Source organism: Raphanus sativus, chromosome 1 (genome assembly GCF_000801105.2).
Source record: "Raphanus sativus cultivar WK10039 chromosome 1, ASM80110v3, whole genome shotgun sequence".
Classification (NCBI taxonomy): domain Eukaryota; kingdom Viridiplantae; phylum Streptophyta; class Magnoliopsida; order Brassicales; family Brassicaceae; genus Raphanus; species Raphanus sativus.
In genome coordinates, this window is record NC_079511.1 from 4,432,855 (window position 1) to 4,454,862 (window position 22,008).

Genomic DNA, 22,008 nt, shown 5'->3' on the forward strand with positions numbered 1-22,008 from the left:
TGTTTCAACACATTTATTCACCAAATATTATTATTTTCTTGATGTGTGTGATCAAGTCATAATTATGTTAAGAAAATTAGTATAGCTAACACCCCTGTTCAATTAATGCAAATCCAATGCATGTTTTCTTTTCTTTTTCCCAAAAAATTATAAAATACAAATTAAAAATTACTTCAAAACTTAACATAAAAAATGCAAAATCATTGAAACACACAGAAGGTCGTATATACACGTACTGAACTTCAAATATCAACCAAACTTGGGTTTGAATCGAGAGTAGTTTATCGAATTCTATCATTATTTCTTTGAAAAAATATCAAAAATCAATCCACAAAGTACTACTATTAAAAAGAGAGAGAGAGAAACAAAAACTAAAACTTAGGGCTACCAGTAACAGCATATGATTTGCTACGAGGATACAAAAGCTCAGAGACTTTCTTAGTCGTCTTCGGTTTCACAGATCCTTCCTCTCCTTCTTCATCTTCATCTATCCTCGCCATCCCTACGCTCGTGCTCTTCGGCAACCCTCCATACTTCATCTTCTTCTGCATCTCCTGCTGCAGCTTCTCTTGTTTCACCTTCTCATGTATAAACATGTCTATCTCATTCTTGTGTCCTAAACTCCTAACCGACGCTGCTCTCACTAGCTCGCTGTAGTCGTCATCAATCCCAAAATCAGTTGTTCTGCGTGTAGATGCGGATGAGGAGAAGGCGGCAGAGGATGAGCTCTTGCTTCTAGGAAAAGCAGTGGAGACGGAAGAGGAGGAGGAGGGATACTGACTCCGAGAAGCACAACCGGTGATGCTTCTCACGTAAGCTTTGCCTAAAGCTCTGAAAGGTGTTGAGATGATCCTCAAGAACTTGTTCTGGCTTTGTCCTCCGTTTCTCATGCTCTGTTTTGGAGAATGGTTTTGTTTTGTTTGTTTGAAATGATGGGTTTGGTTTTTGGAGTATGATGTGGTTTTAAGGGTTTTTAAATGGTGATTTGATTTTTATAATAATAATGTTTAAAGAGATATGTTAAAGAAGAAATAATTGAGAGAATCAAACGTGACTTTATAAGGATTTGTTAATAATAGGTTCTTGGAAAATAATTGCGGAAAGAGTGTGGAAGAGAGCAATCACACGTTCCCGTTGATAGTAATCATTAACATATTTTCGGTGATATACATATTGAAATATAGTGCCTAGTTCTCAATTTTCACTACTAATGTTAATGTAAATTTCAACATGTAGTTTGTAGCATATGAATTACAGAACAATTAGTAATAAATATATTATACTAACGTGAATTGAAATTAACCTAGATTTCTTATTAAAAAGGTAAATTACATGTGGACTACTAGTACCTAATATTGGATAAGTCTTGCGACATGGAGTAATACAGCCGCCTTCAATTATCTTCAATTTTTGCGTTTTTTTTCTTTGTTCAAATTTAAATGTCAAAAAAATACGAATGTCAAAAGCTTGAATGTACGGTTTAGTCAATGTTGTGTATTTGTCTTCAAGTCGTAGAAAAAGTAGACTAATCTATTTATCGAGCACACTTTATTTTTGGGAAATTCAATAGACAGAAAAAGTATTAATAACTAGTGAAGACTAGATTGTCGATTTTATATTCTTAGAAGTTTCCTTAGACTTATAAACGTTACCAAAATCGATTTCACTTGAATAGGAGTCCATGATTATTATTTTTGTACATTTTCCTAACCTCACTTACTAAGGTATAAAATGTGGCAACAAAGAAAACTTTGGACCGTAAACAGTTTAAGAGCCACCTTCAAAACCCATGTGATTTCCCTACTATATGAAACTTGTAATCAGGTCTATATTTTATGAATATCTAAAATTTATTATCTATTAGCAACTATAGTAGTAATCTTTTTAAAAGTTGGGAAACGTGGGGCGGACACAAAAAATGGGAAGCGTGGCAAAGAAACATTTGATAGGTTTGGACTTTTCTTTTTGGCAGGTATGTGGGCACATCTTATTAGAAAAATGAAAATTAGATAAGAACAAACATGTGGATACATGTACGACGTCAAAACTAACATTGCTTCTAGAACACAACTAAGTTATTCAAACGTAAACCCTGTTTGCATATCCTTTTTGATTAATCAAGTCGGTAATTTTTTTTTTTTTTTTTTTTTTGCTAAAGTGTAAATATCATTTCAGAAATGAACTTTGAGACTTACAAGATGTGTTAACAAATTACAAAATCTCTAGACTTGATTCCACGGCAAAAAAAGGTAAAAAACATGGAATCAAAAGCAATCGAACTTAGAGCCGTTCTGCTTTGGAGCGAACAGGACAATAAGTACTGATAAAATTCTTGACAAGTCGGATGATAGGTTGAACCGAGACAAACAACAGTGGAGAAACTCGAAACCAGAACATGAGGCACACAATGCTAGCAAGAAGCTGATTCAACTGACAACACATGTAATATTGTCATGTTGACTTGAACTGCAGTATAATTGATAAGATTTCTACTGACAACACATGTAATATTGTCATGTTGACTTGAACTGCAGTATAATAATATACATCTTTTCGGGTAATTACAAGAGACAGATTATAAAAAAGGATAGGTTCCGTTATGATTTGTTATATAAGTTAACATATTTATATGTTATATAATTAGTCTACCCTTGATAAAATTTTCAACGGAAACTAAACTTATGTCAAAAGTATATTTTAATATTACGCTGCTTTTTCTTTTCTTCTTTTTTTTACTTAAGAACATTCACTTAACTTTCAAAAAGAAAAAAAAAAACATTCATTGACGTTCAAGTTTCATGTTCAAGAAATAGATAATGGTGCAGGGACACTAAAGATTCAACTTGAAGATGTTAAAGAGTATAAAAATCCATTTCCTCATGATATTTTTCTGACTAAATCTTTTCCTCATAATGTTAGGAAAGTTAAATGATTAAATCTGTTCTCCTGTAAATATATCGCTAATGCTATTTAACTACGCAGTACGAGCAGACGCAGGCCCATGAAAACTAAACTTCCTTCCCGGCAAAGCCCACCGTTATTGGGACCTCAATAGAGAATCGCCCACCATTAACTCCTCCACCTACAATCAAACTCACATATCCATACCGAAACCGAACCTAACCGAACCAATGGTTTAGTTTATCATTCTTTCTTTCTATCGTCCCTTCCCCCTTTTTTTAAACTGCAAATTTGATTTCGTGAGAGATTCAATTCAAAAAAATTCTGTTTTTTTTTCTCTTCGTTTGAATGGACCTTGTTCGTTTTAATTTTGCAAATTTGATTTCGTGAGAGATTCAATTTCAAAAAAACACTTTTTTTTTCTTTGTTTGAATGGACCTTCAACGAAGAAGGAAATGGCTGATCTTTATAGCGATCTCCGGCGTCTCTGTTTACGGACTCCACAAGCTTTACCATTCACCTTCCATAACGAGGAAGAGGAAACGTCTCACGAAGATTCTCACAGCTATCTTCTCCCTAGCCGAATCGATCTCCGACTCCGCCGAGACAATCTCCCTCCTCTCTCGCGACTTCAAAACATTCCTCAATTCCGATTCCGATCAAATCCCGAACAGCTTGAAACAGATCGCAAAGATCGTCAACTCCAAAGAGTTAACGGACTCCCTCTCCAACGTCTCCAAAGCTCTAACCGTCGGCGTCTATCGTGGGTACAATAACAACGTCGGGGGTTCGAGTCCGAGTGTTGTCGACAAAGTGATTGATAAAGCTTTCTCAAAGGCTGGATCCGGTTTCATCTCGGTCGTAGTTGGTAGCTTCGCTAAGAATCTCGTTCTTGGATTTTTTTACTCTGATCAGAAATGTGATTCTTCTTCTAGCTGGTTGGATTTGCTCTGCGATGAGAAGTGTAGAGAGCTTTTAGCTGATTGCGTTCAGAGATTCACCAGCACCGCCGTCTCTGTCTATCTCCACAAGACCATGGATATCAACACTTACGATCAGATCTTCCAAGGCTTGACCAATCCAAAACATCAGGATAGCGTCAAAGACCTGCTTGTCTCCGTCTCTAACGCTGCTCTCCGGACTCTCGTCAAGACGTCTCACGAAGTCTTTACATCTTCAAGGTCATCGTCTAGTGCCGTGATAGAAGAAGAAGACGAGTTCAAGACGGGATCAGTAACGGGAAGAGTGACATTAGAAACGGCAAAGTCAATCATCGGATTCGTAATGCTGAAGACGCTGCAAGTGTTTAGAAAGAGCTTCGAGGTGGTTCAGGAAGAGGTTACGGAGAGAGGACGGCAAGTAGTTAGATATGTTGGAGCTAAATCTTCTGTTATAGTCACGGTGTGTCTAGCCTTGTACTTGCACATCATAAGCCGCTGTGATAGCCATCATTTTTAAGTCTATTGGTTAGAGGTTATAGTTGGAGCTGAGAATAGTGTTAAGAGATTGTTGTCTATGTATTTATGTGCTCAAACTGATTATTATTGATGGAACATAAGTTCTTGTGACATTCAAATCTTTTTAGAAGTGATATAGATTTTTCATAATCTCTGTTTCACTTCTTGAACAAAAGCGTCATAGATCAACAGACCTGACTTCCATTTCCCGGTCCACACTTCGTACAAACCAAACTGAAGCTTGGTGTCTTGTGTTATCGGCTCCTTGGGACTGACGAAGATCTCGAATCTTCCATCCGTCTCATCTGGTATGGTGACTTGTTCCGTCCCGCCTTTAAGGTTCTCGAAGTTGGTGTTGATAGATTTGATCCTCTTCCAGATCGTTTTCCCTTTCTTGCCAACTTTGGCAGACATGAAGACCGGAGCCTTGTCCCATCCGGTTGCATCGCCTGTGAAGGAGATTTTGAAACCGATTCGGTACGTTTTGCCTGGCTCCACCTTGTCAAACGAACCGGTTACTTCTAACCAACTCACCATCTTCAGTTCAGCAGGCGTCCTTTGGAAAACACAACACACAAAAGACAGTTTGGTTTTAGAACCTAAAACTGGTTAAGAATGTAAAGATGAAGAATGTAGGTAGGTAGGTAGGTACCTGTCTTCTTTAGGGATGACCCAGTAACGAGAGTCACCACCCCATACGAAGTTAAGACCACTTGGCTTAAACACCCATGCTTTTCTAACGATCTATGTAAACAAAGTTTTGATTGGTTTATAAGCTGCAAACATATACAAAAATAGCTACTGAGAAAAAGAAAAGAGAGTTGACATATTACATCTTGTTCCATGTTGGATTCTGCCTCGTGGTGAGAACTCTTGACAGCTTTTTGGGCAGACATTTTATTTCGTACTTTCTTCTTTGTTGGTTTGTTTATGTATAAGTACACTTCTCTTCAGCCTCCTTTATATAGAGGTCTGTTTTTCTTTTCACTGTAGTGAAATTATATGTGGAAAAGGAAAGATTGTGACAGAAGACGAACATAATAAAGTTGGACCCCCAATGTTTTCTTGTCAAGAAGTGCGTTACGTTTTTGTAAACTTTGCATATATGAGTGATAATAACAACCATGTAAAAGGCATAAACTCAATTGGACCGCATAAGGTAAAAGCAAATATTCTCAGTGTGCGGCTCTTCTTCTTCTTTCTCTACCTTTATTTCTATCTGAAGAGGATCAAATATTTTTCTGTAAATGCTTATTAGTCATCTAAAGTTGAGAATTTTAACAGGTTAGAATGTTAGACCTTGTCGTAGCCTGTGTGGCTAGTTGAGCGAGAAGTTGACAATGAAGATGGTGGTGAGTGTTTTTGCTTCAACTTGCAAACAGCGTGAAATCTTTGAGAGAATGTAACTAAGCTTGTGGACTTAGTTGAGCTGTTCAGATTCCTGTTTTCTCCAATGGTGTTCTTCTAGATTCGATTCTAGTTCACCTTTTATTTTGGCTAGTGGGCGAAGTTTGACAAAAGAAAAGAAGATTCATAGTGACTTTAACAACTTAAAAAACATAGTAACCAACTTATTACCTTATGAACTCTAGTTGCAACTGAGAATGATTTTACGTTTAAGTAATACTGAATGAATAACATTACTATTTATTAGAGTAACCTAATCTTAAGAGTATTTATCACTTCTTTGATACATAATTGTCTAGAAAAAGTTTTGATTTCAATAAACAAAGAACATGCCATTTCACAATACTGTCGCTGAACATTCAGATGCCAAGACAAAACGGGCACCTCGTTGACGCAAGCTATACAGTCTAAATCAATATAAGACTGAGCAACCTGCCGTTTTTTTATACTAAGCAAAAATAAGTAGAAAAATATCAGAGTCGCATCATATTCTCACTCACAGACCTTCTCCCAATCATCCACCACATCTTCGCTTGAGCCTTCCTCCGGTTGTTTACCTGCAGCTTTTGAACTGCTGCTCCCTTCTGTCTGAACCAATGGCTGCAAAGACGACGTGTTCGGCTTCTCTGGCTCCAGTACACTCCAACGGTTAACCGATGTAACCACTGGAGTGTTGCTAGTTGCTGATCTCCACGCGGATGCTTGAATATCGGTTGATGATCCTCCAATGGGGGAATCTTCAGCTCCCCAATTCTCATCACTCTCCTGAATCACTGCCTTCTTCCATGGATTTGCTTTCTGTGCCTCCCAGGATGAGCTGCTAGGTAGTTTTCCCCATGCATTACCGAGTGATGGAGATTGCGCACTGTTCTGGACGACCACGGCTCCTTGGTATACAGATCCGTGGTCCAGCCTCCTCATGGCAGTGGCGGCTCGGGCATGGTCGTGGAACACGGCCAAAGCGTTTTTGTCATTCAGCCAAACAAGCTCACATTCACCACCAAATCTCAGCACCAAAGCGCTGATATTTGCCTCCCTCGGGAGATCCAATAAAGAAACCACAAGCCTTGGATCCATATCCACTAACGGATCGAAGGACGGTGCGTGAGGCCCGCCTAGCGAGACAGCGCCACCTCTAGGTCCAATAATTCGTGTTGGCGGCTTTGACTTTTGTGTTACGTGGACCACTGTGAACCGTTTTGGCTCCCACCCTGCATTGCTAACCGCAAGTTTCCATCTCTCAGCTAGAAGCCGAACTGTATCTCGTTTATCCTTTTGCATCGGACAGAAGACATGGACCTTAAGGGTGCTTGTGCTTCCTCTAGCCTTCCCAAGTACCAGGTACTTGAAGCGCTCTTCAACAGCCAGTACCCACTTCGGATCACGCCGATAGATGTCCGAGATAATCTCTGTCATTGCAGAATTTTCGCTGAAATGTAAAGAGTCCAGATTAGGGGGAGTGATATCAAACGCATCCTGAAGAAGACGCTTACGCTCGAGCTTAGCACACTCATCATCACACGAAAGCTTTCGCTGCCCGAGAGGGATTCGGTTTCCATTCGACTCGACAGGCTGAAGCGTGGTTGGAAGCTTCTGCAAAACAGAGGCTTCATAGACAGAATCAACACTAAGATTGCTAGTACTTCCTCCTCCCGCACCGCAAGGGACAGCAGCGGTTATGCGACCACAGGAACATGTTATTGTGACTGGAAATTCACATCTCGAGTCAGGGCACGGCTGCGAAGGATGGCAGAGAGCTGCACAAGTGTGCCTGCAGTCTCTTCTAGGAGCACTACAAGTCTGTCCACATGTAACACGAACACCTGTTTCAGATTCATTGTAAGTGTCACACGCCTCCGGGTGACAAGTTCTGGCACAAGCATGCATGCCACAGCGCCTCGTCTTTCCACAAATCTTGTTACATCTGATGTCTTTCAGCCCACAAGGTATGTTTCTCAGAACCACGTGACCACCAACGCATTTCTTTTCCACGGGGGCAGAACAAGGAGGGCAATCTCCAAAATGGCATCCATGCGTAGCAGAATGGCCACAAGGCTGAGGAATGGAGCATGGAAGCTGGCAGCTAGGAACAGGCGTCCCACATGGTAGTGGTGGAGGAATCGAAGTATTTCCACACGCACATGTTAGATCTGTGAATATCATCTCGAGGCAAGGAGGGCAATGGCCACTATGGCACAAAGATTCACAGGAATGTTGCCCACACCTTAGATTCTTTCCACAAGGTAATTGACATACGTGTGGGTCCCAATCGCCGGATAGATCATTCTTCTTCGTGTTCAAGTGAGGGCAGCAACGCTCACTACATCTATGTCTCCCACAGTTCTTCTTACGCCCACATGGTTTAGAACACACAAACTTCTCCCTCTCTGAAGTTGTTATGTAGCACTCCACAGTCCTGGATGTCGACCCACACCGGCATTTCTGGTTGACTTGTACCAAACAAGGAGGGCAATCACCTGAATGGCACACCTCTTTGCAAGTATGTAACCCACAAGGAAGAAGTTCTCGCATATGTTTGAACAAGAAGGAATTGGGTCCAAGCAACTCCGCCTGGTCTGTTCTTCAAGACGCGTTTTCCCACAATAGCACGTCTTAACTCTACTGGGCAGTAAGTCACAGTCGCCGCAAGGTCCAGGGTGGCAAACCTCGGAACAGAAATGATTACCACATCCAAGCGGCTTCCTACAGTTCAAATTGCACGAATACACACCATCTTCAGCTTTCAACTCTCCCTTCACATTCATATCTCCGCAAATGACAGTCTCCGCTTTTTTCTTGCAGAAACATGTGGCATTTACTAGTACCTGACAAGGATCACAAGGACCAACATGACACGTCTTCTCACACTGATGACGTCCACAGTTGAGAAGCTTCTCGCAACGCTGCCCACAAACAAGAAGAGATCTCCGCTCAGAGCATCTAGTATGAACCGTCTTTTTACCACAAGGACAACTACGAGGTGGAGCAAACGCCTTACAAGGAGGACAAGGACCAGGGTGACACTGCAACACACAGATATGAGGACAAAGATCCTCTTTGGCCGTCTCAGCTGCCGCAGCGAAGTCTCTCTCCAGCGGCTTCCCACACGGCTCCCCGCATGAATGTGGAGTCAGGTACGGATCAGAGGGTGGATCTTTCCTTTTTCCACAAAAGCAACGATAGCATATCTCTCTTGACGATGTCAACTGCACAGATTGGCAACCAGGACACCTCCAATTATCACCTTGATTCTTCTCAGCCAACAAATCAATGGAAGTAGGTGCCGAGCCCACTTCTTGATACAATGCATATGGAAGATGGAGTAACAGCTGGAGCAAGACCATATATTAGCAGACCGCCCAACCTTGTCGTAACAAATCATACACTCAATAGAACTCTTCACCAGCTTCTCTTGTAACTCCTGAACAAGCTGAGGCAAATTCGGATCCGTCAATCCACTGTTCTCCTCCTTAGCTACCCTTTTCCCCTGATACACAGGCCTGGTCCTAGACCCGACTCGTTGACGATTATCCACCGGCAGAGCTGTTCCCGGAGCATTATTATTATTTCTTCTCTGTCGATTAGGTGGAGGTGGACCAGTGAAATTACTCCTCTGGTGCTGATTATGAGGAGGACGAGGGTTATGCTGCCTTTGTGGATAAACAGGACGTGATGCAGCAGCACCAGTGGCAAGACTCTCTGAAACTCCGGCTGTATTAACAGGAGGATGAGAAGGCTCATTGACAACCCCAAGGGAGGTAGAAGCACCTCTAGGAACCCAAGTTTGCTGAGAGTTCTGAGGATGACGCCTGTCTCGCCTGACTTGAGAGCTCATCTTCTTCTCTGACTCCACAAATACAGAACAAGATCCTGCACTGTGTGTTCACAAAAAACAATAAGAAACATATTTTCAGATGTAGAAAATCGAAAGTTTTCAAATATTGATGGCTCAAGTCTCTTTGCATTACACCTTAGATAAACTCACGAATACGTGAAAAAACAATATATACAACGATTTGAAATTATAGGGTTACAAGATCTCATAAAGTTGCCTACTTTATCATATAATCTAAGAAATGTATGGAAACCCAGCGCTACCAAGACATAATCTTTCTTTGCAAATCGAAGAAAGGAAAACAACAAATCGCAACCAAAACAAATGGGGGGGAAAAAATTGGTACCTGACGGGAAAAAAAATTACGGAAGGGAAAAAGAAAAGAACAATCTGCGGAATCAATAACAGGTGTTAGAGTCGCTCGATTTCTCAGGGAGAGAGAGACTGAAGGAAGGAAGGAAGAAGAAGATATTTATTTATAGAGAGTGAAAGTGAGAGACCGCCTTGCTGCAGCCTTGGGAAATTTTAGGGAGGGGAGAAAGAGAGAGAGAGAGAGACGCGCACGACTTTTTCTTCTTCTTTTCTGCTTGCGACCACTCGTGGACCGACTCGTTTCAGTGGGCCTTAAATGGGCTTATATTGTTGACTTAACCGACCTTAACCGGATGACAGTCCTATGTTGTTGGAAGCCTATTGTGGTCCAATTAGGGCGTATATGAAAAGGCTTAACCCGAAAAAAATTGCTTAAATGCAATTAAAAAAAAAAGATCGGCTCATAGATTTGTCCGAAAAAATCTCTAAAACCGCTAATATCGCTCAAAAACAAAAGTTATATGGAATATTAACATAAAATATAAAGAATAATACAATATGGAAAAGGAATGAACCGGCCGGCTCACAAATTCCCATATATATACACTTCTCTTTAGCTTATATTCATCTTCTTAAGGCGTGTCTTTCTTTACCTATCTTTTTTTTTTCTGAACAGAGAAGTTATTCATACTAACACTGTCTAATCAGGTTGGTTAATCTTATTACTTACTGTTTACACAATATATTTTAATTGTTTTTCATAGTACAATTGGGGTTGCTATAGAATATTTAGGGTTTTGAAGATTTAAAGCTTTTAGTTTCTTTTTTAAATTTGGTTGATTGCTGATAGAGATTTTTATTTGTCCGTCTGTATTTATTCAGATGGAACTCTGCGCGATATGCAAAGAGGAGAGGCAAAAGTGCACACAAAAGTGTGTGCTAACACCCTACTTGCCGGCGAACAAACCTGAGAGCTACGCTTGCTTAGTTTATGTGTTTGACGTGAAAAATCTGGTTAGAATTCTCAAAGAGATTGATCCTAGCCAGAGGCAAGCTTGCGTGGACTCGCTGTGTTTCGAGGCGGAAGCACGTATCCGGGACCCAGTTAATGGCACCCTTGGCATAATTCGCGACAACCAGCGTCGTATTCAACACCTTCAAAGGGAACAATGGGAATTGCTCAGTTTGAGAAATGCTCTAAGGGAATTGGCCATGAACCATGGAAGATCACGTCTTTGAGGGCATCTAATTAGTACTGCTTTTATTTTTTTAGTATGGGTTTGAATTGTTAGAATACTTGTTTCGAATCATGTCTTTGTTGGGTTTTTTTCTTCTGAATAATCTCATTATTATTATTATGGAGATAGAGTTAAAACTCATCTCTCTTTCATTTTGATTATAATGATCCCCGAGTATTAAACATCTTGGTATGAGAAGATCGGGCCGAAACAGAGATGACGCTATGTGAACATCTCTTCGTAAGCTTTTAATTTACTTAGACAGCACGCCACTAAGAGCATGTGCATTGCAGACTCTTAACACTAGATCTTAGTGTAATGAGCTATTTAATTAAATGAAAAAGGAAGGATATAATTAAGGGCTGTTGCTTAATTAAGCGTTGAAATTACGAAGCTTGTGGGACGCGTGGCGATAAAAGATAGGATGTGGATGTTTTTAGAGAAAAGAAAACTGTTTCTTTTTTCTTTGTCTCTTCGAGACGTGGATTCATCAGTGAATGAAGGATGAAAAGGAAATTGGTGGATGGAGGATGAATCTCATCAGTGGAGGATGAATCTCATCAGTGGTTTTGGTCGATGTCGGAGATTTATGGGTGGTTCTCGGTCGCTCTCCTTGTCGATTCGGTGTCTGTTCTCATGGATTTTCGCTGGCTCCTCGCGGTGGCGATCGTCGAAGAATCACGGTGGCTATCCTGGACAGATAAAATTTGTGGGTGTACCCGATGGTGAAAATCGGCGGTAGTGATTGCAATCGAAAGGTAAACTTCTTTTTTTTTAATTTCTCTGTCTTTGCATGTCTTTGATTTTAGTTATTTGTGTTCTTGTGTATTGTTTGATTCAATTTCAATATTTTTTTATAAATTTCTGTGTCTTTGCAAGAAGGAACCGAAGCAAGAAAGAACTTCAATCAACACTGGTTCAGAGGAGAGGAGAAGCTGCTCTGTTCACGTTATGTACCATGGAGATAAAGGTAAATCCAAAGTTCTCTTTGATCTTTTAGGTTGATTAATTAATTCGTGATTGATCTTCTAGGTTGAGTAATAAATGTTTAGGTTAGTTTATCGTTATGTTAGTAATAAATAGAACTTATGGTTGGAGTTTAGTGATAGTGTAGAGTGATGAATGAGTATAGATATCTGTCCTGTCTGTGATGAATGTGTCAAGTGAAGCTGTGTTAAATGTGTGTAGTTAAATGTCAAGTCGTCTTCCTCTATTAAACTCGTTGCTGCTTCTCTTCTTTTATTAGAAACACATTCTCTCCGATCTTCTCTTCCATCTAAACACCTTCATTCTTCTTCTTCTTTTTTTTTCTCTGTTGTTTCACACATTCAGATATGGATTATAATCCATATACGAGTGGGTATAATTACACTGATCTTCTTCTGAGTCAACAAACTGTTATTGGTTCATCAGAAGTTCCTGCATCTTCTTCTCAACAGAACCCAGATTGCAACCACACAGAGAGCCCTGTAGAGCGCCGAGAACGCAGGAAATGGACGGTCTCAGATGACATTTTGCTCATCAGTGCATGGTTAAACACGAGCAAAGACCCAATCACGGGTAATGAGCAAAGAGCAGGCACTTTCTGGGGAAGAATATCAGCCTACTTTGAGGCAAACCATGCAGAGTTCCAACGGAGAGAGTCGTTGCACTGTAAGCACCGGTGGCAGAAGATCAACGAAGGTGTGTGCAGGTTCTGTGGCTCGTATGATGCTGCAGTAAGGGCGAAGACCAGTGGGCAAAATGATACTGATGTTCTGAAGATCGCGAATGACATCTACTTCAATAGATATAAGAAGAAGTTCAACCTTGATCATGCGTGGAGGGAGTTGCGCTATGACCAGAAATGGTGCTCTGTTTCAAGCTCTAAAGAAGTTGGAAGCTCAAAGAAGAGGAAGCTTGACGACGGTACACAATCAGAAACATCTCAAGCGACTGAAAGCAAGACGTCCGAGTGTCACACTCGTCCCCCGGGTGTGAAGGCAGCAAAGGCAGCTAAGGCACGTGGTAAGAAGCCTGAGGGGAAGGACCTCGATGGGTATCAGAAAATGTGGTCCATTAGGAAGGAGGACATGGCCATGAAAGAAAAGCTTTACAAGATGTCTCTGCTGGACAATCTTATTGCAAAAAAAGATACACTGTCCGAGAGTGAGGAAGGTCTAAAGGATAAGCTGATTGCGGAGTTGTACTCTGCTTGAGTTTAGGTTCCTTTGTCTGTTTGAGTCCAGGTTCTGTTTGAGTTCACTTTCTGTTTTATGTTATGTTTTATGTTTTTGTTTCATGTTTTTGTTTCATGTTTCTGTTTCATGTTGTATTTCATATGTTTGTTTCATGTTCTGTTATGACAATGTTAATGTTGATTAAATGTTATTATTTGTGACCACAACCACAAAGCTTATGACCACAACCACAAAGCTTATGACCACAACCATAAATCGATAACTTGATCATTAAGTTATTCAAGCTTATCAACATGTTTCATGTTCTCTTTTATGTTTCTGTGTTCATGTTCCTTAAATTAAAATTATTGATGCTAAATGAAATAATGTTTCTGATGCAGGTGACAGTTACAGGTTTGTGGATTGAGAAAGGTCACGGGCTGATGAGAGCAAAGGCAGAGAGCAAAGGCAGAGGAGTGTGTCACAGACTGATATATTGTGTTGTATTTGTCATGAGTGTGTCACGGGTTGTATGTCTATGAGTTTTGTTTTATTTGTATTATTTGTATGGGTGTGTCACGGGTTTGTGTTTCATTGTCTCACCAATTCAACATATATTGCATCAGACACAAACGAGTTCTCACCATTCTCATTTTTCTCCATTTTCTTTCAAAAATAATTGCTCAATCTCATCTTCACCACTTTCAGAAAAAAAAAACTTATCATTTTATGGCATCTTCTTCTCATATAAATTTTCAAGGATCATTTGATGAAGAGTTCGATCAAGCATTTGATCAATATTTTGATCAAGCATTCGATCAATATTTCGATCAAACATTTGAGAATTTCGATCAAGAAGATGAAAGGATGCCAAGAGAAAAACGAGGTTTTATCGAAAGAAATCGTGAAGAGGGCCATATCCAGTTATGGAATGACTATTTCAGTGACACTCCAACATATCCTCAACATCTATTCAGACGACGATTTAGAATGAGCAAGCAATTGTTTATTTATATTGTTGATCGCCTCTCCAATGAAGTTGAATTCTTTCGTCAAAAGAGGGACGGTCTCGGAAGGCTTGGTCTCTCTACACTTCAAAAATGTACGGCAGCTATTCGTGTGTTGGCATATGGTTCTGCGTTTGATGCGGTCGACGAATACCTCAGGCTCGGTGGAAGCACTACTCGGTTATGTCTGCAAAATTTTGTGGAAGCAATAATAAATTTGTTCGGCGATGAGTACTTAAGAAGACCAACACCGGAAGATCTTCAACGTCTACTTCATGTTGGACAGCATCGTGGCTTTCCCGGGATGATAGGAAGCATCGATTGTATGCATTGGAAGTGGAAGAATTGTCCAACCGCTTGGAAAGGGGATTTTTCTCGTGGTTCGGATAAACCCACAGTCGTTTTAGAGGCGGTTGCTTCATATGATCTCTGGATATGGCATGCGTTTTTTGGACTTCCAGGTACCTTAAATGATATTAATGTCCTTGATCGTTCACCTGTTTTTGATGACATAATAAATGGTCAAGCCCCGCAAGTGAATTTCTCGGTCAATGGAAGAGTGTACCATTTGGCTTATTATCTAACCGATGGTATTTATCCAAAATGGGCAACTTTTATCCAATCTATTTCACTTCCACAAGGGCTAAAAGCAAGATTATTTGCGAAACGTCAAGAAGCTGCCCGAAAAGATGCCGAGCGTGCTTTCGGAGTTTTGCAAGCTCGATTTGCCATAATTAAAAATCCAGTACGTTCTTGGGATAAAGTCAAGATTGGAAAGATAATGAGAGCATGTATCATACTCCATAATATGATAGTAGAAGACGAACGAGATGAATCCACTACAAATTGGGAAGATAATGTGACCACGAATCAATTTGATGTTTCGGATTTCCAACAAGGAGAAGGCAACGGAAGTTCACATGTCAATCTCGGCTTTTCTCATATTGCCAACAGTATGGATGTGGAAAATGACATTCGTAATAGAAAAGTGCATCAAAAACTGAAAGCTGATTTGGTTGAACATCTATGGAATAAATTTGGTCGTGATGAAGACAACAACTGAGCTTCGATGCCTCTTTGAAATTATTATCGTTTATTTTTATAATCTTTATTTTTATGTTTTTATGTTAAAATCTATGTTTAAAATGTTATGTTTCATTCTGTTTTATTTAATAAATAAATTTAATATACTTAAAAAAATATGTTTAAAAACAAATTTAATATTTTTTATTGTTAAGCAATTTAATTAAGCAACTACCATTGCACTATTATAATTAGGTGTTTCTTAACTAAGTTGCTTATCTTAATTTTAATTGTTAAAAATTCATTAATGGCCCACTTAAGCAACACTTAAGGGTGTTAGCAATGCACATGCTCTAAGTTCATATCCGTTAACATACTAGAAACTTACACGTATTTGCTGAAGTCGCATACCAAAAGATTGAACAATTTGTTGGAGATAAACATGAACATTAACTTGGAGTACAAGTTATGATTATCCTATTTGAGATATATTTAGAGATTGAGTTTGAGAAGCTTAAAGTTTTTGAGTGTTTACTTAAGAGAGATTAATAAAGAAGAGTTTCTTTACTTGTGTTCTATACGATCTTTGAAACTATACAATTCACATATAATGAAAGTACGAAACGGTCTAACATTGTTTCATGACGATTAAGGCATACTTAGACCTTTAAACCTAAGGTTCATACTTGAATGGAAGTTAATGGTATTTCATTGAAGACGTATTAAACCATGCAAGTAGTACTGTTTGATAGAACCGCATTTTATAAACTACGGATTACTGAATATTGTAAAGAATAAAATTGATAAAATTATATCAAAGAGTAAGAAAAAGATGATACAACTGCAGAGGCGAGATATTATCTCTTTTCTTAACTCAAAATACGTTCCGTAGTGCGACGGTTCGATAACGTAATGAATCCCAGAATACAACTGCAAACAATCTTCTGAATTTGCGTCACTCTATCAGAAGCCTGGCGGAACTAGTTTTGTGTGTATTCTCAGACTCAAAAGAAAAAACAAAACATAATTATTCAAGAGAATTTTGTTGTTGCTCATATCAATGTGTTCGTGTGTCTATCACATTAATATGAAGAGTAGTGGGTTTTATAAGCTTTTCCAAAAGCAAAAACCACAAAACGTTACGACATTGATTCCTATAATTAATATAAATCAACCTCTTTGATATTGTCAAAACAACCATAATGACATAGTAAAAAAAACGTTTTTGATATAAAGAAAAGATATTAATGATTTCTTTTAATTATTAAATTATTTAAGACAATCATTAAATTGATTTGAATTCGGTTACAATAACAAAAGGATGGCTATAGTCCTTTGACCAAATTTCAAATTCAATTCCAAATTTAATTTGGTTAACTCGGTTTTGTACACACACATTTCAACCGGTATATCTTTTCAGAAATATACTATAGTATATTCATACTTCTCCATATATAAACAAGAAGATTCACACCTCATATTTTATGTTGGACATTTACTAATTTTTAAACATAGTCAAATATTCAAGTTCAAAAGCTTTCTAAGTCAATGATTTTGGACCAACATTTCTTATTCAAACGAACTTTATTTTTGACATATTAATACACTACTTCACAGTGTTTGTCAAACAATCAATTATCCGACGAACATCTTCGCTCGGAAAATTTATCGAAAATGGTCTTAAACCATCTCGTCAAAAATGAGTTCCAACACTGTTATGTTGAACATTCATTGAATCCCACATTAACATTTCACTATAATATTTGTCTTTAATGAACAACAATAGTATTTGTAGAACTTCTAATAACTAGATCAAAATATGTTTACTTAGTGGAATCAACTCTCTTCTTGGATCGACGGAATCGAGAGTCCGAACTCCAGCCACCAGTACCAAATTTGCAAGAGTATTTACTCCATAGCCATAACATAAGAGACTTTTTCTTCTTGTCCTTTGCGTAACAATCTTGATGATCAGCTCGAACGTTTCTTCCCATGGAAGAAGAGATGCGAATCGGACTATTCTCTAAACATTTCCTATAAGCTTCAAAAAAAGGGTCAGCATCTTTCTTCCTAAAACTTGACAAACTGGATCTCGAGTTAGTAGGCGTGAAAGGACACACAACTAGAGGACTATGCAACACTTCTTCACTATACTCAGCATGAGGGCATGGAGGCGGCGTAAGCTTGCACTGCAGCTGATCACGTCCACTTCTGTTCGTCCTTCTTGAAATTCCAGGTTTTAGCTCCCATGAGAAGGGAACTTTGGCTTTAGAAGTTTGATCGAACTCATGTTTGTTTGGACTAAGCATCGTGTTTGAAGACTCTTTGCATGTGGTACTATGTTGGTTTCGTTTGAGATATTGGTGTATATGCGTTAATATTTATATATACATATAAATATAAATAATCATTCCGTAAAATTGTATTTGATGTATGTATATTCACCTAAATTTTGATTAATATATTGTTGGAATGAGAACATCGTTAGGAAACGCTTGGCTATATATATAACCTCCAGCCTTATCCAGATATATATTAATATGATCATTTGTCTCGTACGTAACGCAATAATTAAACTGAAACCAAGCATAATGTTTTGCACATTTAGAATACTTTACTGTTAGAATACAAGTTTACTCTTCCATTAACATTGATGCATTGCATATGTAGGTATCGGTATAATTATATTAAATAAGCGAAATGATTATGCAGCACAATTATTTCATAAAGTTGACAACAATTGATAGGAAATAACACATGATGGCGTATATTTCATAAAGTACGTTACATTATTATTACTCAGTTCAGTTTAGATGGGCCAATAAGAACAGTATATTAAAAAACAAAAAACAAAAACGTGAACGGCAGGATTCGAACCTGCGCGGGCAAAGCCCACATGATTTCTAGTCATGCCCGATAACCACTCCGGCACGTCCACCTTTTGCTTTAATTGAGTAACAAAGTCTTATTATTGATGTTGTTGAGACGTGAACAGTCAAAGTAATACGACAAACTCATAAAAGCTTTTTACCATAACTAGGGGGAGATAGATTAGCACATGTTTTCAAATTATCAAAATCATATATTATGTGAAAAGGAACATATGAAAAGTCACTGCTCTATGCTGAAGAAATGCTCTTCATGAAAATTAAATTATATGAACTTATGTGTATCATAAGCAAACATCCATTATTTCTCTATTTTCTTGTTTCATCTCAAGAAACCCAACAAAGAGTGAACATAAGTTCCCAAAAGAAACAACATGAAAGACAACAACAACAACAAAAAAGAAGAACATAGACTTGAGAAGAAACAAAACCAATAGTATATGTTATGTGGATCGAGAAGTAGAGAGAGACACTATAGTGGTGGTTCTTCCATGGTCAAAATCATCCAGAGAGATTGAAACTTTTTTTAAGCAGCAACGTCTTTGTCCTTGGCGGCGGCATTGTCTCCTCCTCCTTCGAGCTGGCTCAAATTTCCTTTCTCCTTGATAAGCTGAATATGATGATGCTTGCAATAAAGCTTCCCCTCGTGAGCTATGTAGTTCGAAGGACTTATCGTGCAGCCTCCGTGTGTACACTTGAAACAGCTCTTGTGGTACAGTGTTCCATTCACCGACACCTTCATAAACAAAAGCAGTCAATAGATATTGAACAATATAGCAATTATCAAAGAATCTAATGTTAGATCGATACCTTCTCAATAGGATAGACAGTTTTGTCGCAGCCAATGCATTTCTCTCGAGTTCCACCAAACATATTCGACACTTTGGTCCCAGCAGGTCTCTGTTAGAGAGATTTATTAGATCAAATGTTTAAAAGTTCAAGAACCACAAAAACACACAATCAAGAAACAGATAAAAGAGTTGTCTGAAGATTACCTCTCCCTCCAAAGGTCTATCAGGTTTCCCAATCTTTGGTGTCCCTATAAAAAGAACAAGAATCAAACTTTTAGATACCCTCCAGATTTTTTTTTTTTATTTTGATTTGTTATTAATTAATTTACCTTCGAAGCTTTTCTCAAGACTTCCAGTTCTCTTGAAGTTTTGATCGAAATGTGGTCTGCAATAGAGAACTCCTTCAAATGAGTTGTAATTGCTAAGCTGTTTCCATCAAAACAATAACAAACAATCAGATTCATCTTTCACACTATTTCCACTTTATCAAAGATATTCTACTCATCATCAGAAAATGATATCTCCTAGATCTACCTCTTGACTAATCATCAGAAAATGAAACAAGAACCCAAGAAAAAAAATAAAAACCTTGAGAGTTCCTTTGCAATGGTGACAACGGAAACAAGCTTTGTGGTAGACCCGGTTATCAGCGGTTAACTTGTCGACGAGGTACACGGTTTTGTCACAAGCCATGCATTTCTGGGTTGTTCCTGCGAACGCCATTTTTGTGTGTTCTGTTTCTTGTAAGACCAATAGCCCAAAAGAAGAAGATGAAACAAAGATGAAGAAAATGATAGAAAGGAAGAGAGTATCTATTATTGTTGCTTCGTTTTCTCCAAATGGGGACCAGATATATTGAAAACGAACATGTCCTCTCTCTTTTTTTCTACCTTTAAAGTAAGTTCACTTATAGAAAAGGTTGGGTAATTTGAAAATTTAATAATACAAATGTGATGAAATAAAATTCAAAATTAGTCGTGGAAGAAAGTGTTTTAAAAAAATCAAATGCAATAGAAAAGGTTTATAAGTTCAAATTTTTGAACTTTTGCTAATTCAAATTTGAATACTTGGGGGTGTCTGACAAATCTAGCATGTTTTTTTGTCACTGTCTAATCCCAATAATCAAAGATAAACGGTAATAATAATATTATTAGGTGCTCAACGGCCTTTCTTTTTTTCTCTTTTAATGATTTTTGTCCAAACTTTAAGTAAGCACCAGTCAATATCTTGTCTCCTAGATATTTTTCAACATTTATCTCAGTGATTTCAAATCTAGTTTAGGTAGACATGCAATGGCTTGACAAATGACAATGCTTAACATACACAATGTTTTCTCAATAGTCAAGACTCTATATACAATGCTTTACTATACTATTGTTTAAATGCCTGTGCTGTAAACATTTATTTTATTCTCACGGTTAAGCTTAGGAGCACCCAGAAAAAGGGGAAACAAACAACTGGAAAGAATCTCTGTTTGGTTATAGATAATGATTAAAAGCTGTATTGCTTGTGGTGAATTGGTTGGAAATCTGTGAATATACTATTTTATGTATATGGTGTGTGTGTGTTTATGTTTCGAAATATCTGAGACATGCTTTACCATAAAGACTTTTGGATGAGCTGTAATATTGACATAATTGGTTGTAAGAGAATGAGTGATCATAATGATACCAACCATCTTTTTTTAATCAAAAAATACCTAACCTTGCTATATTTGTTACTTAAATATACATCATTCCATACAGTTTTTTAGATTTTTGCCCACCCCCTTAAATTTATGGGCCTTCCCCATTTTTTGCTTGCATGGGCCTACTCTCTCATATTAATGGAAACTTTTGACTCTTTTACTCTTTCATCTTTTTCCCATTTTCCTCTAGATGTAACAAGATTTCAGTGTAATTGATTTCAATCTTAGACTGTGTTCTTAACATGTTTCTTGTTGTTCAAAAAAAATGTGAGCTATTCTAAAGCAAAAAAAAAGATTTCAGTGTAATTGATTTCAGTGTATCTTGTTTATGAGCTCATGGATACTGATCTCCACCAGATTATCAAGTCTTCTCAAGTTCTTAGTAATGATCACTGCCAATACTTCTTGTTCCAGATACTTGATTGGTTCTACGTGGACAAAATACCAGCCCAATCTGACACAAAAAGTTGCATTAACCGGAACTACTAAGATATTCGTAAAGATAAAAAAGATTGGTATTGAAGTACAAAAGCGAATTGAAATATCTCGGATACTCGAAATTTTATTTTTTACAATTTTTATAATAAAACATTAATTTAAAAATATTAAAAATATTAAAATTTTATATTCATAAAATATTCAAAATTCTCAGAAATAAACAGAATTATCTAAAATATTTTTAAAATAGCTAAAAACAAATATCCAAAAGTATTCAAAACACTGACAATATTTTAAATACCTACTGCAGGTTCCATCTAAATATATAAACCAAAAAAAAATTCATATTAATTTTAGTTATTTAGCATACATAATCAAATTTATATGGCATATTTTATTTGAATTTTAAGGATTTTAAAGTACATTGAAATTTTATAGTTTGTTTACATAATTTATCTGGATAAAAGATCCCACCATAGCTAAACTGAAATTTATAAAATCAAATCTTTAATTCCGAAAACTCGAAACCCGGATGCCCATCCCTAATTCTTGATTTGTGCTTAAGTTTACTTTGTTATTTTGTGTAGTTGCTTCGAGGGCTAAAGTATATACACTCAGCCAACATCCTCCTCCGAGATTTGAAACCAGGCAACCTCCTTATCAACGCGAACTGCGATTTGAAGATATGTGACTTCGGTCTTGCGCGGACCAGCAACACCAAGGGACAGTTCATAACTGAATATGTGGTGACTCGTTGGTACAGAGCACCCGAGCTTCTCCTCTGCTGTGACAACTACGGAACATCCATCGATGTTTGGTCCGTTGGTTGCATTTTCGCCGAGCTTCTTGGTAGAAAACCGATATT

The 22,008-nt window shown here is 37.9% G+C and overlaps 8 protein-coding genes, 1 long non-coding RNA gene and 1 other non-coding gene across 10 annotated transcripts; 5 read left to right on the plus strand and 5 right to left on the minus strand.

Annotated features, from left to right (window-relative positions):
- Positions 1 to 277: 277 nt before the first annotated feature.
- Positions 278 to 1,012, minus strand: LOC108830600 (uncharacterized). Its single transcript, XM_018604225.2, has one exon. The coding sequence runs from the start codon at positions 888 to 890 to the stop codon at positions 372 to 374; it is 519 nt and encodes a 172-aa protein (XP_018459727.1). The 5' UTR covers positions 891 to 1,012; the 3' UTR covers positions 278 to 371.
- Positions 1,013 to 3,013: 2,001 nt separating this feature from the next.
- Positions 3,014 to 4,471, plus strand: LOC108811522 (protein PHLOEM PROTEIN 2-LIKE A10). Its single transcript, XM_018583610.2, has one exon. The coding sequence runs from the start codon at positions 3,334 to 3,336 to the stop codon at positions 4,357 to 4,359; it is 1,026 nt and encodes a 341-aa protein (XP_018439112.1). The 5' UTR covers positions 3,014 to 3,333; the 3' UTR covers positions 4,360 to 4,471.
- LOC108811614 (protein PHLOEM PROTEIN 2-LIKE A9) lies at positions 4,422 to 5,333 on the minus strand. The gene is made up of 3 exons (XM_018583719.2): positions 5,192 to 5,333; positions 5,011 to 5,102; positions 4,422 to 4,914 (listed from the first exon to the last, which is right to left on the minus strand). The coding sequence occupies exons 1-3, from the start codon at positions 5,252 to 5,254 to the stop codon at positions 4,503 to 4,505; spliced, it is 567 nt and encodes a 188-aa protein (XP_018439221.1). The 5' UTR covers positions 5,255 to 5,333; the 3' UTR covers positions 4,422 to 4,502.
- A 723-nt stretch (positions 5,334 to 6,056) lies between these two features.
- LOC108807492 (NF-X1-type zinc finger protein NFXL1) lies at positions 6,057 to 10,147 on the minus strand. Its single transcript, XM_018579788.2, is given in 4 exon segments — positions 6,057 to 8,293; positions 8,296 to 9,048; positions 9,051 to 9,635; positions 9,947 to 10,147. Coding segments are annotated over 3 exon segments (3,339 nt in total). The 5' UTR covers positions 9,601 to 9,635; positions 9,947 to 10,147; the 3' UTR covers positions 6,057 to 6,257.
- Positions 10,148 to 10,370: 223 nt separating this feature from the next.
- LOC108859059 (uncharacterized) lies at positions 10,371 to 11,334 on the plus strand. Its single transcript, XR_001950437.2, has 2 exons — positions 10,371 to 10,620; positions 10,795 to 11,334. It is a non-coding gene; the product is annotated as an uncharacterized LOC108859059 (long non-coding RNA).
- A 1,150-nt stretch (positions 11,335 to 12,484) lies between these two features.
- LOC108843293 (glutathione S-transferase T3-like) lies at positions 12,485 to 13,348 on the plus strand. The gene has a single exon (XM_018616461.1). It carries the CDS (start codon positions 12,485 to 12,487, stop codon positions 13,346 to 13,348), a length of 864 nt encoding a protein of 287 aa, XP_018471963.1.
- A 951-nt stretch (positions 13,349 to 14,299) lies between these two features.
- On the plus strand, positions 14,300 to 15,429 carry LOC130495664 (uncharacterized). The gene has a single exon (XM_056987102.1). The coding sequence runs from the start codon at positions 14,300 to 14,302 to the stop codon at positions 15,377 to 15,379; it is 1,080 nt and encodes a 359-aa protein (XP_056843082.1). The 3' UTR covers positions 15,380 to 15,429.
- A 2,766-nt stretch (positions 15,430 to 18,195) lies between these two features.
- TRNAS-AGA (transfer RNA serine (anticodon AGA)) lies at positions 18,196 to 18,277 on the minus strand. Its single transcript has one exon. It is a non-coding gene; the product is annotated as a tRNA-Ser (tRNA).
- A 232-nt stretch (positions 18,278 to 18,509) lies between these two features.
- On the minus strand, positions 18,510 to 19,896 carry LOC130509903 (LIM domain-containing protein WLIM1). The gene is made up of 5 exons (XM_057006214.1): positions 19,607 to 19,896; positions 19,348 to 19,444; positions 19,223 to 19,266; positions 19,038 to 19,127; positions 18,510 to 18,963 (listed from the first exon to the last, which is right to left on the minus strand). The coding sequence occupies exons 1-5, from the start codon at positions 19,739 to 19,741 to the stop codon at positions 18,754 to 18,756; spliced, it is 576 nt and encodes a 191-aa protein (XP_056862194.1). The 5' UTR covers positions 19,742 to 19,896; the 3' UTR covers positions 18,510 to 18,753.
- A 1,000-nt stretch (positions 19,897 to 20,896) lies between these two features.
- Positions 20,897 to 22,003, plus strand: LOC130495677 (mitogen-activated protein kinase 2-like; the record flags this gene model as incomplete). The annotated part of the gene is made up of 2 exons (XM_056987126.1): positions 20,897 to 21,137; positions 21,731 to 22,003. Coding segments are annotated over exons 1-2 (369 nt in total), but the record flags the coding sequence as incomplete, so codon positions are not given.
- Positions 22,004 to 22,008: the final 5 nt, after the last annotated feature.

What these genes read in the sequence shown, in the direction of transcription:
- LOC108843293 (XM_018616461.1), top strand. Translation starts at nt 12,485, where the DNA reads ATGGATTATAATCCATATACGAGTGGGTATAATTACACTGATCTTCTT.
- LOC108811614 (XM_018583719.2), bottom strand. Translation starts at nt 5,254, where the DNA reads ATGTCTGCCCAAAAAGCTGTCAAGAGTTCTCACCACGAGGCAGAATCC. An exon ending in AATCCAACATGGAACAAGAT is followed by an intron (nt 5,103 to 5,191) that starts GTAATATGTCAA and finishes TTGTTTACATAG; the next exon opens with ATCGTTAGAAAAGCATGGGT. An exon ending in GTCATCCCTAAAGAAGACAG is followed by an intron (nt 4,915 to 5,010) that starts GTACCTACCTAC and finishes TGTTTTCCAAAG; the next exon opens with GACGCCTGCTGAACTGAAGA.
- LOC130509903 (XM_057006214.1), bottom strand. Translation starts at nt 19,741, where the DNA reads ATGGCGTTCGCAGGAACAACCCAGAAATGCATGGCTTGTGACAAAACC. An exon ending in ATTGCAAAGGAACTCTCAAG is followed by an intron (nt 19,445 to 19,606) that starts GTTTTTATTTTT and finishes TGATGGAAACAG; the next exon opens with CTTAGCAATTACAACTCATT. An exon ending in CTGTCTATCCTATTGAGAAG is followed by an intron (nt 18,964 to 19,037) that starts GTATCGATCTAA and finishes TTGTTTATGAAG; the next exon opens with GTGTCGGTGAATGGAACACT.
- LOC108811522 (XM_018583610.2), top strand. Translation starts at nt 3,334, where the DNA reads ATGGACCTTCAACGAAGAAGGAAATGGCTGATCTTTATAGCGATCTCC.
- LOC130495664 (XM_056987102.1), top strand. Translation starts at nt 14,300, where the DNA reads ATGAGCAAGCAATTGTTTATTTATATTGTTGATCGCCTCTCCAATGAA.
- LOC108830600 (XM_018604225.2), bottom strand. Translation starts at nt 890, where the DNA reads ATGAGAAACGGAGGACAAAGCCAGAACAAGTTCTTGAGGATCATCTCA.